The following is an 18,167-nucleotide window of genomic DNA, read 5'->3' on the forward strand; positions in this document are numbered from 1 at the left end:
TCTTTCAATGAGACCATGATTTTTATGCAGATGTAACGGCACTCCGGTCTGTTCCATGTGGACAAACAGCAGGGCCGAATATTAGAGGGATAACATGGACAGTACAAGGGGTTGAAAGACTTTTATAGTAATTACACTGTTAATAGAGGGAACAAACTTGCTGAAGTTCTGTAAAGTAATAATTGTAATTTTCTTACATTGTTCAGGGTGGCCAACTGACTGTGTAGGTAACTACTAGAGTTAATGCATATGTGTAGGTAATTACTAGAGTTAATGCATATGTGTAAGTAACTACTAGAGTTAATGCATATGTGTAGATAACTACTAGAGTTAATGCATATGTGTAGGTAACTACTAGAGTTAATGCATATGTGTAGATAACTACTAGAGTTAATGTATATGTGTAGATAACTACTAGAGTTAATGTATATGTGTAGATTTCTACTCGTGTTAATGCATATGTGTAGATAACTACTAGAGTTAATGTATATGTGTAGATAACTACTAGAGTTAATGCATATGTGTAGATGTAGATATATTTACTATAATAAGGTAACGGGAGTTTGGCTTCAAAGCATGTACTTGTTTTGTTCAGCGGTTGTAAGGGGACAAGTCAAGCGTACTGCCCCGAATTGAGGGGGAGTTGTAGTTTTGGTTCACGTTATTGGAGCAGGTAATTTTCTAAATAGAAAGGAGGAAGATAAAATTGTGACTACTGGCTCTGTTTGGATATGGGTATATTTTATTTTAATAAGACAATATTTGGATAATGGGAAAATGTTTTAAATTTTAGCCTTTGTTTTGAACCATAGGGGAGAGATATTATGAATTCTACATTATGAAGTATCTAGAATTGTTCGTTCTAAGGGGCAAAGATTAAATATAAGGAGTGGCATTGGAATGCAAGGGAGAGATGCGTTGATTGAATGCCATAATTGGATGTATGTTAAGTTGCCTTATTTGGGTATAATTCTTTGTTGGCCTTGATGACTGAATTTTTTTTTTCTCTATGTTTTTTTTGGAATTTATTTATTTTTTTGTCTGCTTATGGCATCATGCCCCTCTCACTGGACTTTTTGAATAAATCTCCATCATTGGCACACTTACTACTGGGATCATTTTGACTGATAGACTTACAGTCCTGAAGATGTTCAGAGGAGGCTGCAGTGTCTCGGCCAAAGAAAGTAGGTGAAACCAACTGACTAGCTACAAATTTGGCTGCACTGTGGCTCAGCAAGGGTTTAACAGACTCCTCTACAAATATATCTGACGCTGAAATTGGCCTCTCACAAACAGTACCATCCTCTCTGATGGTTGGAAGTACTGCAGACAGTAGAGCACACTCACAGATTCAATGAGTTTAACAGGTGAGGAAGCCTGTGCCTCTCTTGAAAATGATTCCTGTATCCCATGGAGCAACCCCAAAACCTTCTTCTGCATGGCTCTGTAAATACTCAGGGGAGCAGAGAAGGAACCCTTTTGTTTTGGGCTTGGTCCAATTACAGTGCTAGCATTCTCAGACATGGCAGCTGAACTCTATGAAACACCTTCAGTTTCCTTCTTCAGCTTTTCTTCTTCACTGAGACCTGCTTCTATCCCACGTACAATAACAACTGTTGGATACAGCGAGATAGCAGATTTTGTGACTGATCACAATGGTTGCACACAAAATCCCAAACTCTGGCCGTTGTATTTGGCTGTTAGGGAAAGATGGATGTGTGTGTATATGTGTTCCAGGTACACTGCCAGGATTTCTACCCTGTTTGAGACTCTGCCCCGTTCCTTGCGGTTTTCCAGCCAACTGTATCAGCTATTTAAAAGTCCCTCCCACAAGAGAGGGAGAGAGAGAGAAAGGAGACTGTGTGTTAGTTTGGAGTTTGTTTGGCTGTGATTAAAAATTTGTATGTTTTGTGTATGACCTTGTTTTTCTCCATTTTTGGACTTCATCTTTGGCTTCGCCCGTCCTGCTTTGATAGCTGTGTATATATACATATATGTAGATTGTGTAAAGAGTGTAAATATTGTTTGTTTGCTACTTTTGTGTTGGACACTGGTGGTAGGGAGTGACTGCCATTTTTGTTGGGTGTGGGTTTTCTCTCTGTTTATGTATCAGAGAGTTAGGAAAGTATTTTGCATGTTTCTGCTATTATTAGGATTAGTTAGTGTGTAGTTTTATTTCATTAGTGTCGGTTTTGGTAATTATTTTGGCCTGGGTCACTCCTGAGGGAATTGCACCAATAAGATTATTTGTAAATGATAACCTCTGTACAATACACTAAAAAAAGCTTCCATTTGTGTTTCTGTTTGTTTTGTTGCTGTTCCTTTTTTTCACAAATTCTATTACATTAGCCATTTGCACTTCTTTTAGCTTGATACGGCCTCACAGCCTAGATGGGGGCGTAACATTGGCGTATACTTCATCAAAGTCATCCATTCCCAGGAAACATGTTACCCATGTTTAGCACATATATGCTTAAACCCCATTCTCGTGTACCATATCATAATGAATAATATAGAACTGAAGGTCAGATAATGATTATACTCACTGCTCATATTTATGACTTCTCCCAACGTTCAGATGGCTCAGACCCCTACTGGGTCTTCTGAGCAGTTTGTCCCACAGGGTCTGGTGCTCCCAGATCACATCTATCTATCTATCTATCTATCTATCTATCTATCTATAAATTGTTCCACAGGTAGGATAGACTGGATGGATATATATTCTTCACGTGACCTTTTTTTGTCCAGGCAGTGTATATGGAGTTTTAAGCATCCCTCATTTGTATATGTATTAGCGCTGATGTAAACAAGGACATTATTGGAAAAATACTTTTAAATTCAAACAATCCATGGTTTTCAAACGTATTTCATTCTTAAAAATCTACTCCTCAAAATAATCGATTTGAGTGAGTAACGGTGCTTTTGTTATTTTTGCAGTGGTGTATTGTGGTGGGTAGCATTTAGCTCGTATAGTTCCATACTTTTACAAATCAACAGTTGTTTCACACAATAGGACATGAAATAAATTCCTATCTGCTGTTAGAAGTGAATTTAGTCGGATTAAATGATCAGATTTCAAAAGTGGCCTCTATTGGCGGTAACTGCTGAGTGACACAAGCCTTTATGTAGAGCGCAGCGCTTGTGATGTCATCGAACAATGACGTCACTCAAACGCTGGCGATAAAGACTTTTATGTTTTTGTTCTACAATAGGCAGAGGCACAGGCAGAGAAGCAAAGACTGCAACAACTGTGTTATACTCCTGCCTCTTCATTTGCAGCTCTAACTCACGCAGCCATATCAGTAAGTGAAGGTCTTCCAGTTTGGATGGAGACTCCTCTGATTCTACGCCCAACTCTGACTGTGGTTCATCCCCACCACTAGCCTCTGCTGAAGGTGGAGATGTCACTGGTTGAGCTGGAACCCAGGGACCTCATTTCTTTATGGCAGGATACCCTCCACTACCGAGACTTCCTAAAAAACAGCCTTCACCGCCACCTCAAGGTATCGCCACATCAAAGAAATCCTCTGTAGTGTGAAGTGTTACAACACCTATCAAACACCTCCAAATTAGTGCAGAGTGAGAAGTCCACTATTGTGAAAGCATCCATCCTAACACAACAGCCAACAATAAACTCACACCCCTCGGACAAAGTGAAAAAATGCCAGACAAAGCACACAAAGAAAAAATGGACAAGATCTTAATTTCTGTTATGACCCAGTCCAGGTAGGGTCTGTGACAGAAATGAGCAAATGATTAGCTGGACTTAAATGGCAAATGCAACTGAATGTGAATGATGGATATGTGAGTAAACTAAATGGAGCAAATCAGAGATGAATCAGTGACTGTTGTATATTGATACATGATATAAGAGTGTAATACAATAGGCACAAATAACACCAGACAGACTTCAGGTGGGTCAACACTGAAAATGCTAAATCAGCAAACAAAAATAAAGAAACTGACTGACCAAAGTGGAACTACATAACCTAACGAAAACAAAATGAGCAGCAGGAGCTTTTTGTACGACCACTGAGTGAGTTTGTATCACTGTGGAGGACTTTTGGTGGCGGCACAAAACCCTCAGTTGGACATAAGTAACTTTCACTGCTTATCCAAATGTTGGTATTTTCTGAAATAATAATCGATATGTTTGATGTTTGATAATGATGGAGACTTAAAACATGTTGCGGTTGCATTTCTTGTGGTTTACGGTGCAACAGCTATTACGGGGTAATTTATCTAATAATATAATGTATGTTTGTATTTTGTTTAATTACTTTAAAAATCTGAAAAGCATTTGGGTAAGTCTAATGAGTTTTCTAAAGCATTAATGTCGAAGCTGCATATTACATGGTAAATAGTGGAGAGAGCGGCATGTTTAGATCAGGAGGTTTTTGTATGGACAGGAAACAAGATTGTACCTCTGCGGTGGACTTTCAGCGGCGGAACAAAGCTATCAGTTGGACGTGAGTAGACTTTAGGTTTTCTTCACAAATAATCCACGTTATCTGAGCACGTCAATATGCCCGGTGGTTCTGTAAACCACCCGTACTCTTTTATAGACTAATTGTGTACTGACATGTTCTCCTCTCATTCATTAATGTGCTTTTAGATAGTCTGTGTTTATTACTCAAATGTTCCTCTGTTTATTGGTCAAAATGAAATAAAAAAAATTTTGAATAAATATTATAGTCTCTTATTTAAAACATTTCCCACAACATTACTCATAACAATAAATATATTTAAAGTCCTACATTTCTATACAGCAGAAATGCTAATGTGTGATGACATATAGGATTAAACTTTGAAAAAGCTGCCATTTTATTAATCGTAATAAAGAAGGAAGCAGGAAGCCAGATATTATGGAAGCAAAAAGTAAGATATTTCCACATTTCATTCAGTAGAAACTGTAACATGAGTAAGTCGGTGTATTTTTGGAACATCAGGGGCTGGAGGACAAACCATCTTTGGCCCTTTTAGTATATCACAATATTATCATTTTTAGTTTATTTCTGCCAGAAAATAATCCCATCAGGCTTTATATCACTTTGTAGCACAAGATGGGCTGTTTCAATACACTACTGTCATGGGTCACTTATGAAGGCAGAAAGTTGTTCTATCCAAAAAAGACTAAACATTTACAAATGTATCATGAAAAATAAATCTGCCCTACCTGAACAGGTTTAACATACAAACACCCCACTCACATGATATCCACCCCGACTCTGTGTGTGTGTGTGTGTGTGTGTGTGTGTGTGTGTGTGTGTGTGTGTGTGTGTGTGTGATAGAGAGCATTGCATGTTTGTGTGTGTGAGAATTTTACTGAAAGGAAAATTTTATTTTGAGTTTTCAGACAGTTTAGTAAAAAGTCATTGTTTCAGTTGGTGGCATTATTTCATCTTGTTGTGTAGTAAGTTTATTTAAGCAAGTATAGTGAGGTTATTTAACTTTACCCCCTAAAGATCTTAAATTTTTCACTTTTACTTGTTAACAAAGATTTAGAATGGACATGAAAAGTATGTGTTGGTAGAAATGTTGCACAATGGCTGAGAATAATCAGAGGAAGGCACAGACATGGTGATTAGTGCTTTAGTGTGTGCTTACATCACCTCTAAACAGGACAGAATCTCCTGAAGATTACTGACACTGATTTAGCAGTCATGCTACTAGTAGAGATTTCTTTTCTCTAATAACTACCTGCTCTATTATAAGAACAACTGCCCCAAGAGACCAAAGGTCTCAGTACTGCAGCGTTGTGACAGGTTTCTGATGCTCCATGCACTGGGTGTGTGTAAATGTGCCTCTGTGGGGTCTTGATAAGCACTAGATAAATTCCATGTGTTGTTATTATTGTTATAACTGTAGTGTTTTGTCTTCATCCGCTCCAGCAGAAAGAGAGAGATCATCTTCTCAAAGAAAAGAGAGACAGGAGAAGTTTAGGAGCTTCTCCAGGTTTCTGGTGACGCAGCTCAGTCTGAGCTGTTATCACTGTCAGTGTCAACAGCAACATTAGCATTGTGTTTAATGGTGGGTTTCTTCTTGATGGATTATACTAATGTTCACACCTTCCATTTCTAACACATAGACAGCAGGAGTAGAATGACATATAGATCTACAAAACTCTCTTCCAACAGAAGTGCAACAGTGTTGTCTGTATTGTGTCTTTGTGATTCATTAGAGATTTTTTTGTTGACTTGAGTGAGTGTGTTGTGGTTCCTAGAATAATTATTTTCTATAGATGTGTGTTGTTCAGTAGTGAGTGAGTGTGATGGGGCATCTCTCCTCCACAGAGTGTGTTATTGTGCTGTATCACATCCTCCCCCTCAACACCTGCAGTAGGTCCCAGCTGCAGCAGTGCAGTCTCTGTGCAGTCTGACTGAGGGAGGTTTTTGTATGACTCTCTAACACTGTGTGAACAGGTATGTACTACTGATCTCATGGTAACTCTGACAGTAATAATCTCCTGCATCTTCAGTCTGGACTCCTCTGATGGTCAGAGTGAAGTCAGATCCAGATCCACTTGCACTGAAACGAGCTGGAGTTCCTGAATGTAAGTTAGTAGCCAAGTAGATCAGGAGTTTAGGAGCTTCTCCAGGTTTCTGCAGGTACCAGGCTAAAAAGTTATTATTATACACTGCAGGGTTTGTTCTACATCTGATGGTGACTGTGTCTCCTGGAAGAGCAGATTTCACTGCAGGAGTCTGAGTCACAGTCACCTGACACATGGATTCTGGGTGAAAAAAACAAAACAAAGCAAAGTAAATCCAATTTAAATCACATTTTATTTTCCATTTCTTATGTTGCTTATATCTGTTAATAGAAGGTTTAGAATATTTTATTAAACAAGACATCTGTTTTTTTAGGTTATTCACCTCAAAAGCAAAGCATAAAATGATCTTTTACCTTGAGTCCAGAGGGCCAGCGTGCAGATGAAGATGGGGATCAAAGTCATGGTTGCTGTGGGTGAAGTTGCTGGGGCAGGCAGCTCTCAGTCATGAAGTGTTAAACTCACAGGACTATAAACACTCCCAGAGCACTGCAGGTTCTGTACATGCAAAGTTACCTCCCTGTATTAATACACATCTACCAAATACTCTCTGTGGCCTCTCTGTATTAATACACGTCTACCAAATACTCTCTGTGGCTTCTCTGTATTAATACACGTCTACCAAATACTCTCTGTGGCGTCTCTGTATTAGTTTTTTATGTTTCATTACACACTATGATTAAAAATAACTTACAGTTAGTGAAACCTGACACTCAGAAAGCAAAGCAGAACTATAAGCAAACGTCTCAGCCTCAGACTTTAATCAAATCACTACACATACACAAACCACTTCTACTAAACACACTTCTCTACATTAGACACAGAAATCTAACACGATGTCACTTCTACTAGTTTATCTGTCTTTAAGTAAAAGACCTGCAGTATAAATATATGGAAGTATGTAATGTATTCATGTGATGTGTTCACCTCAGTATTGTTTGCTGCACGCAACCTTTTTACAAGTACGTTTCTATCAGGTCAACACAATGTAGTCTGGACTTAACCTGACAAATGTAAGAAGAGTGAAAAACATCACTGGCCACAGAACTATTTTGAATGTCCAGGGCCAGCATGGTGGTAACGTCACAATGTGGCTACAATCACACAGAATGGAGTCCATTGCCATGGCAACCTGGGTCCTTACAACAACACAGTCTAGACACTCACTTTAGACAGACTACACACCATCATCACAGTCCACACACTCACATTTGACAGACTTCACACCATCATCACAGTCCACACACTCACATTAGACAGACTACACACCATCATCACAGTCCACACATTCACATTAGACAGACTACACACCATGATCACAGTCCACACACTCACGTTAGACAGATTACACAACATCATCAAATTGTCATGTTATTGTATAAATTATTTTGCAAATGAACTGAGGTGTTCTGCTACTTTTATGTTGCTATGTGAAATGTGTGTAGTGATCTGACAAAATGAGCCCTGTTTTCAAAATGAAGCTTAAGCAACTGTATAAAAAATTATACCAAATTCCTCCTCTCTTAGCTGTCATGACAATACAAACTAAACTAGATTATTAATATTCATTAAATATTAGGACAGTGTCATGGTGCTTGTGTGGTATTATGTATGGTAGCTCAGTGGTTAAGGTACTTGACTACTCGTCAAAAGGTCACCAGTTCAAGTCCCCACTGTTGGGCCCCTGAGCAAGACCCTTAACCCTCAAATTGTTTTCAGTCATAACTGTAAGTTGCTTTGAATAAAAGTGTCAACTAAATGCCATAAAATGTAAATAGTTTGGGTAAAGATGTGAAAAGTAATTAAAGATTTAAAAATGATCCATTTCTGAAATATGAAGCTTAGGGTTGTGTGTGTGTATGTAGTTGCTATAAAGTCAAAGAGGTTTTTGAATTACAGCTTCATTAGAATGTATCACTATGGGTGACTCGTGGATGAGGCACTAAACTCAGTGTGAGTGGTAAACTGGACTGTGGATGTCTGAGAGGTGAAGGAGGGAGTTTTGACCAGTGCAGGAGAGTAGAATGCAGCAGCTCTGTCTGTATTCTGTTCTGTGTCCTGGCATTTCTGTTACTTCCACTGAAATAAAGCTTCATTTTGGACATTGTCTGCTTTTTTATAAGAAATTAAGATCTTTATTAATGTTACCAGGCAGTTTCTTGTGCCTGAGCTTATCTGAACAGATCAGAACATCTAGTGAAAGTGTGGCTCTATTCTGGGAGAAAGAGAATCACCCAGCCATGGTAATGCAAATCTGAGTTACACCCCACTGCTCTCTCTCTCTCTCTCTCTCTCTCTCTCTCTCTCTCTCTCTAGTCCTGCTGAGGTGGATTATGTCGCTCCCTGCTGTCCAGGTTGGTGGCTCACTCTCCCTGCAGCTACACCAACACCACCTAACATTCATTCCTCTTGTGGTGGTGAGTGTATCATTACCCTGATTAAATGAACTAAATAAGAAAAACAAAAGGCCTCATTCTTAGTAAAGAGAACATGTTTATGCCCCGTAACAACACAGTTCATATTCCTACACTCGCTTCACGGTTCACACTTCCTGTTTACACTTCATTGTTTGCACTATCTAAGTCTGATGTATACATATGTAGCACTGCTAATATTTCTATTTCCATTCTATATCTCTTATATTATTTATTATTGTTATTGCTGCTGGTCCCTCTGTGAGCTAAGTTTTGTTGTACAAGTACAATGATAATAAAGTCCTTTCTTATCTTATCTCATCATAGACATGAACTAACACAGGTTGTGTTTGACCCCCACCTCCACACCACATGGTCAGACCTTTAGTATTTAACATGTGGATGACCTCACAATCTCATGCTGAAGTATTCAAAAACTTCCAAGGCTAATATCTTTTTTTCTGTAACTCCTTGTTATGTCCTTGTGATTTTCTGAGTTGTTTCCTCGTGCTGTGGTGTTAAAATTTGTTTTTCAGGTTACCCGCATGAGGGCACACTAATAACCAGTGAGCTGTAGAAATAATACGGTCAAAACAACGGATGACCTGATTGGTTAAAGGGATAATTAACCTTCTATCTGTCATATACAGTCATATACAGATATTTGATTGTCAGAAACATTAAGTGTTGTTCTTTTCTTATTGTTTGGAGTTGTAGGGATGGACACTGTGTTCTTTTTGCTTTGTTCTTGTATTTCTGTTTTTGTGATTAAGGAGTTGAGGTAAGAGTGATTTGTATTTTATTTTATTTTGTTTTAGGGGGGTTAGTGATTGAATTCACTTTAGTAGATTTTTTGTTTGTTGCTTTGTTGTAAAGCCCACCCTGAAGAAACACTCCTGTTTAGATTCGGTTTTACATATATATATATATATAGTGAGAGAGAGAGAGAGAAAGAGAGAGAGAGAGAGAGAGAGAGAGAGAGAGAGAGAATGTGTTTTTGTTTCCATATAAAATAAAAAAAACAAACATCACTGACTGAAAACCCCGTACAGAGTGTGTCTCCGTGTTTCTTTTTATGTTGTGCCCTTCTTAGTCCTTACTGCATCTTACAGCATTTCTTTTGGCCAGTGTTAGTCTGACGTGAGGGACTATTGTCGGTCTTGTCACACCTGTCAGCTAACCGGCAAACCAAAGCAAAAGATGCCGCCTGCCCTGTTTCGGCCTATACCTGTGGTGGGTGTTCCTTTTGATACACTTCTTTTAGACTGCGTAGGCCCACTGCTCAAAACAAAAACGGGACATCGGCTTCTGACAGGAATGTGTGCCATTACAAGGTTTCCAGAGGCTATTCCATTACGCAACATAAAAGTTAAGTCCATAATTTAACTTTTGTTCTATTTTTGGTTTACCACAGTACATTCAGACCGACCAAGGATCCAATTTTCTATCCAAAATATTTGCCCAAGTTTTACAACAGTTGTCTATGAAGCATAGGGTATCGAGTACTTACCACTCTGAGACCCAAGCAGCTTTGGAATTCCTTTAGTTTTATTTGCGCTTGGACAGACTGTTCAGGGGTCTCTTAGTTTCAGTCCTGCTCAATTAGTGTTTGGACATATGGTTAGAGAACCTCTGAAACTTTTGAAGGATTGATGGCTACGAAGCGATGAGCCAAATTTAGGATTGCTAAATTATGTGAGTCATTTTAAAGAATCGTTAGAATCCGCTTGTTAACTTCTTAAAAGGAGTTAGCTGCAGTGCAATCAAAAATGAAGAGGAGATACGATAAAATTGCTACAGTCTGTTCGTTTTAGCCAGGTGATGAGGTGTTGGTTTTGTTGCCTCATGTCATTCTAAACAAGATTTTCAGCACCATATGTTATCATGGATAAAATCAGTGAGACGGATTATGTGATACAAACTCTGGACCGAAAACATAAAACACAAGCTTGCCACATCAGTAAATTAAAGCAGTATATTCTACTGTCACGTTCAAAACCTAATGTTGTCCCTTCTGCTGTTGCTATGTTGGTACCTATAAAGGAGGAGGATGATGGGTTAGTTCCTTCTGCACCAGTGATGGCTGCGCGTTTGCCCAACTCCACTATACTACAGGACTTGGATGGTTATTTATCAAATCTAGAGCCAAAAGAGTGTTCTGATGTTAAGTCTTTAATTACCCGATATCATGGTTTGTTTTCTGATATACCAACTCAGACCTCCGTGATCGTTCATGATATGGATGTGGGAGATCATCCCCCAACTAAGCAACTCTCTTTGCTTAGTCGGATTAAATGATCAGATTTCAAAAGTGACCTCTACTGGCAGTAACTGCTGAGTCACACAAGCCTTTATATAGTGCACGCTGGCAATAAAGCCTTTCATGTTTTTGTTCTACAATAAACCAAGCAGGAATACAGGTTTACATATTAAGCCATTTCATGTTTAGTAGGAAATTTTGATGAGAACAAAATTATTGTGCTTAAAACAGAAGTTTCTATCTGGTCTGCCTGGTTTATTTTTCCATGGTTTCTTTTACCTATACCATATCAGGGCTGGGTTGGTCCAAACCCACATATCTCCATAACTTCAGCAAGTGTCTCTAGATTACTAATCGCAGCACAAACTGAGAATATACTGAATATATAACACAATGATGTAAATCTTTATTTACTTTACATAGAGAACACAGGTCTGATTTGGTGACACTCTGCCTTAAAGCAGACAAGAGCCAGATTTTCCAGATGCACTACAGTACTTCAGTACTACAGAGTATCAGTCTGTGTGCTCTCTCTAATAGTTATAATGATTTTACCACTACAGCCACTCTACTGATGTCAGTAGCGTAAGGATGATTGATATGTGCCTCAACCAGCTTATTGTAAAACTCCTGTAACTGATTCTTAACTGTACTCATTACCCTGGCAGCAGGTCAGTGAACTGTATTGCCTTTTTGGAAGGCAGATAGAACATTCCAGGGATGAAACATGGAGACGGGCAGATTGGCAAGAAATGACAGACATGATGAAGAAAATAAAATAGGGTGAACAAACAAGAGCAAGATGAGAAACACGAAACAATAATCATGCAGAGAAAGCACAAGTTAGGCTGAAACAGTATGGACCAGTTAAATATTCAACTCTTCTAGTATAATGTTTATTTTAAAGCAACACCTAAATGCATTTATACAATTCTCCAAATTTGATCTTACTGGATATGTTCAAATTTGACCTCCATTATACCCAATAGAAAAAAGACCCAGGCCCAAACAGGTGGCGGTCCAGTGATGTAAGTATCTATTACATAGGGATTTAAATGATGTGTCAAACATTGAGTGAAGCTGTTTGTGTTTGTGTTTGTGAAGTCTTGTCAAACCGTGTTACGTTTGTTGTTTTGTGTGTTGCTTCTGGTTTGTTGAATCTACACCTGTGTTTTGGATTACTCTCTTTGCCTGATCCCTATTTGTTTTGGTTTACATTGTGCATTGCTTTTCTGAATTATGAACTTGGCTTATGTACTTTGGATTCTGTTTGTGAACTAAATGTGTTCTCTAATAAAGATGAAACTGACTTACTGTGAGTGACTCCATCTCTTTACGTGCTCAGAACATTACAAGATGACAAAATACTTTTGTAAATCACTCTAGATAAGAGCTCCTGCTAAATGCCAAAAATTTAAATGTAAAATGTAAGTGTTTGAAAAATTCTTTGGAGTCAAATCTGCAGAGTAAACTAGCTTATATGAATTAAAGTTGTCTGGAATCCTGTTAAATATGAAAATAACAAAGCCCATTAACAGTGTGGTTCCTTGGGAAGGGTGTGACATCATCTTCACAGCCTGGAATGGTACATTTCTGTATGTAATCTGCCATTTTCATTGTTGGTCTGTTGTCATTGTTTTGTTCTTCACAACACCTGCAGAACTGCTGAAGCTTTAACTGTGCAGGTCGATGGTAATGTCACCTCGGCTAGAATGTGACATATGCAACTTTTAGGAGCATGAATATCAATGAGTCAAGACTGTTGTGTAATATTCTAGGATTTTGGAACTGGCTCATTTTACTGCCTTGTTTGGCTTATGTGGTATTTGTATTTGAAAGAGGAGTAAATAGTGTTTGAGGTTCACAGTATGTCAGTTCCATGTATCAAACTCTCCTTATTCAACTTTGTGAAGGAAAATGCCATTTTTTCTTTTTATAAGACTGTCCATAGTAGACAGTGAGCCTCTCTACTCTACACAGGCTGCTACTCACCTGCTCTTCCATGGTGAGATCTTCTCTACCCATAGCAGGTTACATCTCTATAACAACACTGACCCAGAGTCACTGTGAGAATCCAACCGCAGTTTATTACAAAATGAACGCAACATGAATGATAAGCCAGCCAGTGCAAGGAGAGAAGCTTACCTTTGTTTTAATTCCATGATCAGCAGGCTGTTGTAATAAGGTATTTATTGTTTATTTCTGTTGGTTTCTGTTGTGCAATGTGACCTGTGCTATTTCTGTTCAATACATTGTAGGACAAACAGGAAACACAGAAGAATATATCAGGAAAATTCTTTCTATTTGGCCAGGTGTGGGTAAGAATCTGATGTGTTTTGTAAATCTGCATGTTCACTCGACTTTTGGGGATCACTGGCTCTCTGCCTCTGAGAAGAAGATGAGCAATGTGTGAGACAACAGCAGTTCCTCCCTCAGCACAGCTGGCTCTTCATCTGGCTCTGGGCTGATTGGAGATCAGTGGATTGGGTGAGTTCAGGAGTGTCTTTCTGATGAGCTTCACCTGGGTCTCATTAGCTCTGTTCTGGGAGCTGTCCAGGGCTCTGACACACATTGAGTTCCATGTTGCTGAAACAGATGTTACAACCCAGTCTAGATAGGAGCAGTGACAGAAATTATTAAATGATGAATAGGATGAATTTAACACAATCAATAAACAAAAATGGACCGACAAAACTGACCGACCGCATTTACCTTTCATGTCTTTGTACGCATCAAAGCTGGACAAGCAGCTATCAAGTGCCCTCTTTTGTGACAGTAAAAACACGCCCGTTTCTCAGGGACTTCACTTTTTCTGTGGGGTAATGGGACAGTCTTGCAAGGATGGGTTTCTCTTTTTGGCACAGGCAGAGAAGCAAAGTTTTGTGTATTAACATGAATTCATTGGCAGCAAAAGCTGTCTGAGAGAGTCGATACTTCTGCTTATTTAAACACACCACTACCTGTGTGGGAGAGTAGATTTTGAATTCTTCTAACATGAGTTCCTTTAGCTCATGAAAGCTCTGACTGACAGGCAGCACACCATTTATCAAATTACACAGATTTCCCATACAAATTCTACATAAGTTTAGAGGGGTGTTTGTCTAGTTGCCTGAAGTTCTGCTGGTAGGCCTCTGGGATTAACCCAAGAGGTTTAGGCGGAACCCCAGGGACCTTGTTTCTTTATGGGAGGATATTCTCCAATACCAAGACTTCCTACAAAATGGCCTTCATGTCTACCTTGAGGCCAATGTATCATTATGTCAAAGAAATCTGCTGTAGCATGAAGACCGTCTTTACAACACCTATCAAATACCTCCATAGTAGGGCAGAGTGAGAAATCCACTATTCTGAAAGGAACCATCCTAACCCAACAGCTAGCAACAATCTCACACTCCCCAGGGAAAAAAAAATGCCCAACAAATGCACACAACCAAAAATGGATGAGCCCCTAATTTCTGTTATGACCCAGTCCAGGTAGGGTCTGTGACAGAAATTAGTAAATGATGAATTGGGGTTAATTGGCAAGTGAAAGTGAGTATGAATTATGGATATGTGAGTAAACAAAATGGAACAAATCAGGGACGAAACAGTGACTGTTGTATTATGATCAATTATATAATAGTGTAATACAATAGGCACAAATCACACAAGAAAGACTTCAGATGGGTCAACACTGAAAATGGTAAATCACCAAACAAGAATAATGAAACTGACTAATGCTTCCGACAGGAACAGGCAGAGGTAGAATGCAATTGCAGGAGGTGGTTTATTAAATGTAGGAAACATGACACGAAGGGTAAAACAAACAGGCTAAGGGCTGCTGAGGGTAATAACACATGGTTGGAATACACAGAAAAGCAATGACGGCAACAGTAAAACAGGCATAAGGCAAACCTGACAGAGAGACATAACTTACCACCATAACAAACAACCAGAAGACAAAACTACAGGGCTTAGATAAGCAAGACAAGCAGACACTAAACAGATACAGGTGAACATGGGAAGAGTGGAAACTAAAACAAGGAGTGGAATAGAGGAACAGACGGGGGTGGAGAAAATGAAACTAAGGCTTGGAACAAGGGAGTGCAGGAAGACAGGGAAACCATGACATCAGGGACGTGAGGAGGGTGGACCTTTGTGACACTGACCATAAGTGGGGCTACAAAACCTAATGAAACAAAATGAGAAAACCAAAACACATACACACTTTCTTATCTCCCTCACCAGACACAAAACAGAGACAAACCCAAAACTGCAGAACAAACAGCACCCCACCCTACACCTGGTGTGAAGTGACACAAGTGAATACAGACTATACAAACTAAAATATAGACACTGTATACACTATATACACTAGATATAAGGGCAACAGAACAAGCAGAAGGCCAAAGCGAATCTCACTGTGGAAGTAGACTAACAGGGTCAGAGCACAGAACAATCAAAACAGCAAATAACAAACACACAAATGAAAACACAAGGTTGGGCATAAAGCTTCCTAATAGTGTCTTCAGGACCCTTTTATACCTGGAAATGAGATTGTAGCACTGTGGTTGACTTTCGGTGGCGGAACAAAACATGTCAGTTAGACATAAGTAGACTTTAACTTTTAATCCACATTAGGTGACACTATTAATCCACATTAGGTAACGTTGCATCAGAACGCACGGTGCTTTTGTTAACTACCCGTACTCTTTTATAGACTAATTGTGACTTTGTTAAGTATCTTCCTATATCATAACCATTGATATGTCCTTATAGACCTTTTAATTTATACCGATGGAGAGTTTCTTAAGTGTCCTTCAGTAGTAAAAACATACATGTATCAGGAATATCTCTCAACAAGACTTCATCTGCATGCTGGGTTTATTTTAAAAGTCAGAAATATCGGTACCTGACTGCAGCTTTATCGGTGCAGTTCACTTTTACTGTAATACTCGCATACTGCAGGATCAAAACGTTGTTACAAATACTCAAATTCCTAAATTATACATCTAGAACACATTTATTTATGTCATTAGATAAATTATCTTGATTTGGATGTTGCATTAAACATTGTTTTTAGTGTACATAAATATATCTAAAAACACAATTCTTATAATCAATTGCTATGATTCTACAAAGTCTACATGTATCTAACGCATAAACATTAACGATATAAGTCTGAAATAGTTTAAAGGGATCACCGAATTCAGTTCTGCGAAACAGGTTCATACACACACGCACACTTTTAGCGGCACAAAACTCTCATTTGGATTTAAGTAACTTGCACTCTTTATTCAAAATTAATGTAGTTACTGTCTTTATTTTTCTATCTTTATTTATCTTTATTTCTAATTGTATATTGTATGTATATAGTATCTTTGATAACTTCTTTCACTACACAAAAAGAAAAGAAAAACAAGCGTCTTTGGGGTTGTATCGTTCACTAACTCTGAAGCTAAACTACGGCGCTGTAAAGAGAGGAGACGGCAGTGTGTTTAGAGCAGGTTTATGTACGGACCTTAAACGAAGTTAGTGTGGAGGACACTGGACGTAAGAAGAACTTCACTTTTTATTCCCAGTAAATCACAGTTTTAAGTAGGTATTGTTTGTAATAAAGGTCTCTTTATTAAAGCGCATTAAAGGTGATTTTATTAGCGCATTTATCCTAACCGTTGCAGTGTTATTACAGCTTTTAGTGTAAATCGACCCACATTATTAGCGTTTTTTGGTAAAAGCATAAATGTTTCAGCAATATCCGCCAGCAAACCTTTATTCTGCCTACTGGGTTAATTTTCATTAGTATAAGTGTTTGTCCCTGAGTGGAGGTTGTCAATGCAAAGCACTTTAACCGTAATACTCGCATACTGATGAACCACCGTCTGTTAAATATACTTCCATTTTAATCTATGTATGACTATACATTATATTTATTTAAATGTTTCATTAATTGAATATATTGGGGTTCTAATGTCCAGGGAAAATAATATTGAAAAAAAAAAAAAGTTGATCTAATACGTTTCTGACTTCTGTTCCTCACTGAAGAGGAAGTGAAACACAACTGATTTTCCTGCTAACGGTTCCTGCCTGTCTGAGCTGTAGACCGTGTTGTGTCTCCTGGGTGATGCCCCGCCCACCCTCACGGTCCTGCCCCCCTCCAGTGTACAGCTGCAGCAGGAGAAGATCACACTCGTGTGTCTGGCCAACAAGGGCTTCCCCTCAGACTGGAAGCTGAGCTGGAAGGTGGCTGGTAGCAGCTGGAGCTCGGGGGTGAGCCAGAGCTCCGGGCTTCTGCAGAAGGACGGCCTCTACAGCTGGAGCAGCATCCTGACCCTCCAGAAGGAGGAGTGGCTGAAGAAGACAGTGACCTGTGAGGCCACCAAGGACTCCCAGTCTCCTGTCACACAGACACTGAGTAGAGAGCAGTGTGCTGAGTAGTGAATCTCCCACATGTGTACTGAAGTGTTCTCCTCTCACTCATTAATGTGCTGTCTTTTAGTTCAACTGTGTTTATTACTCAAATGTTCCTCTGTTTATTGGTCAAAATGAAATAAAAAATGTGAACAAACAACATTATAGTTTCTTAATTGAAGATTCTTTGCCAACATTGCACATAACAAGAAATGCCTTTAAAGTGCTAATTGTCTGTACTGCAGAAGTCCGTGTGTGTAATGAGTTATAGGTTTAAACTTTGATAATGTTGCCATTTGACCACTCTTGGTAAAGTTTGTTAAGGAACCAGGAAATAAGATGACTCAACATAAGTTTCATTCACTAGAAACTGTAAGGTGTAAGTCAGTGTATTTTTTAACATCATGAAGTGGGTGCTAAAACATATTTTGCCCCCTCCATATACCATAATAGTATTACCTTTTTCTAAATTTATGCCAGAAACTAACTGCATATCACATTTTAGCACAAGCTGGGTTTTTTTTAATAAAAGATTGTCATGGGTCTGTTAGGA

The 18,167-nt window shown here is 38.8% G+C and overlaps 1 gene segment (V, D, J or C); it reads left to right on the plus strand.

Moving 5' to 3' along the window:
- Positions 1 to 15,084: 15,084 nt before the first annotated feature.
- Positions 15,085 to 17,611, plus strand: LOC118240949 (the record flags this gene model as incomplete). The annotated part of the segment is given in 2 exon segments: positions 15,085 to 15,096; positions 17,306 to 17,611. Coding segments are annotated over 2 exon segments (318 nt in total), but the record flags the coding sequence as incomplete, so codon positions are not given.
- Between the last annotated feature and the right edge of the window lie 556 nt (positions 17,612 to 18,167).

The sequence above is a fragment of the Electrophorus electricus genome, chromosome 2 (genome assembly GCF_013358815.1).
Source record: "Electrophorus electricus isolate fEleEle1 chromosome 2, fEleEle1.pri, whole genome shotgun sequence".
Classification (NCBI taxonomy): domain Eukaryota; kingdom Metazoa; phylum Chordata; class Actinopteri; order Gymnotiformes; family Gymnotidae; genus Electrophorus; species Electrophorus electricus.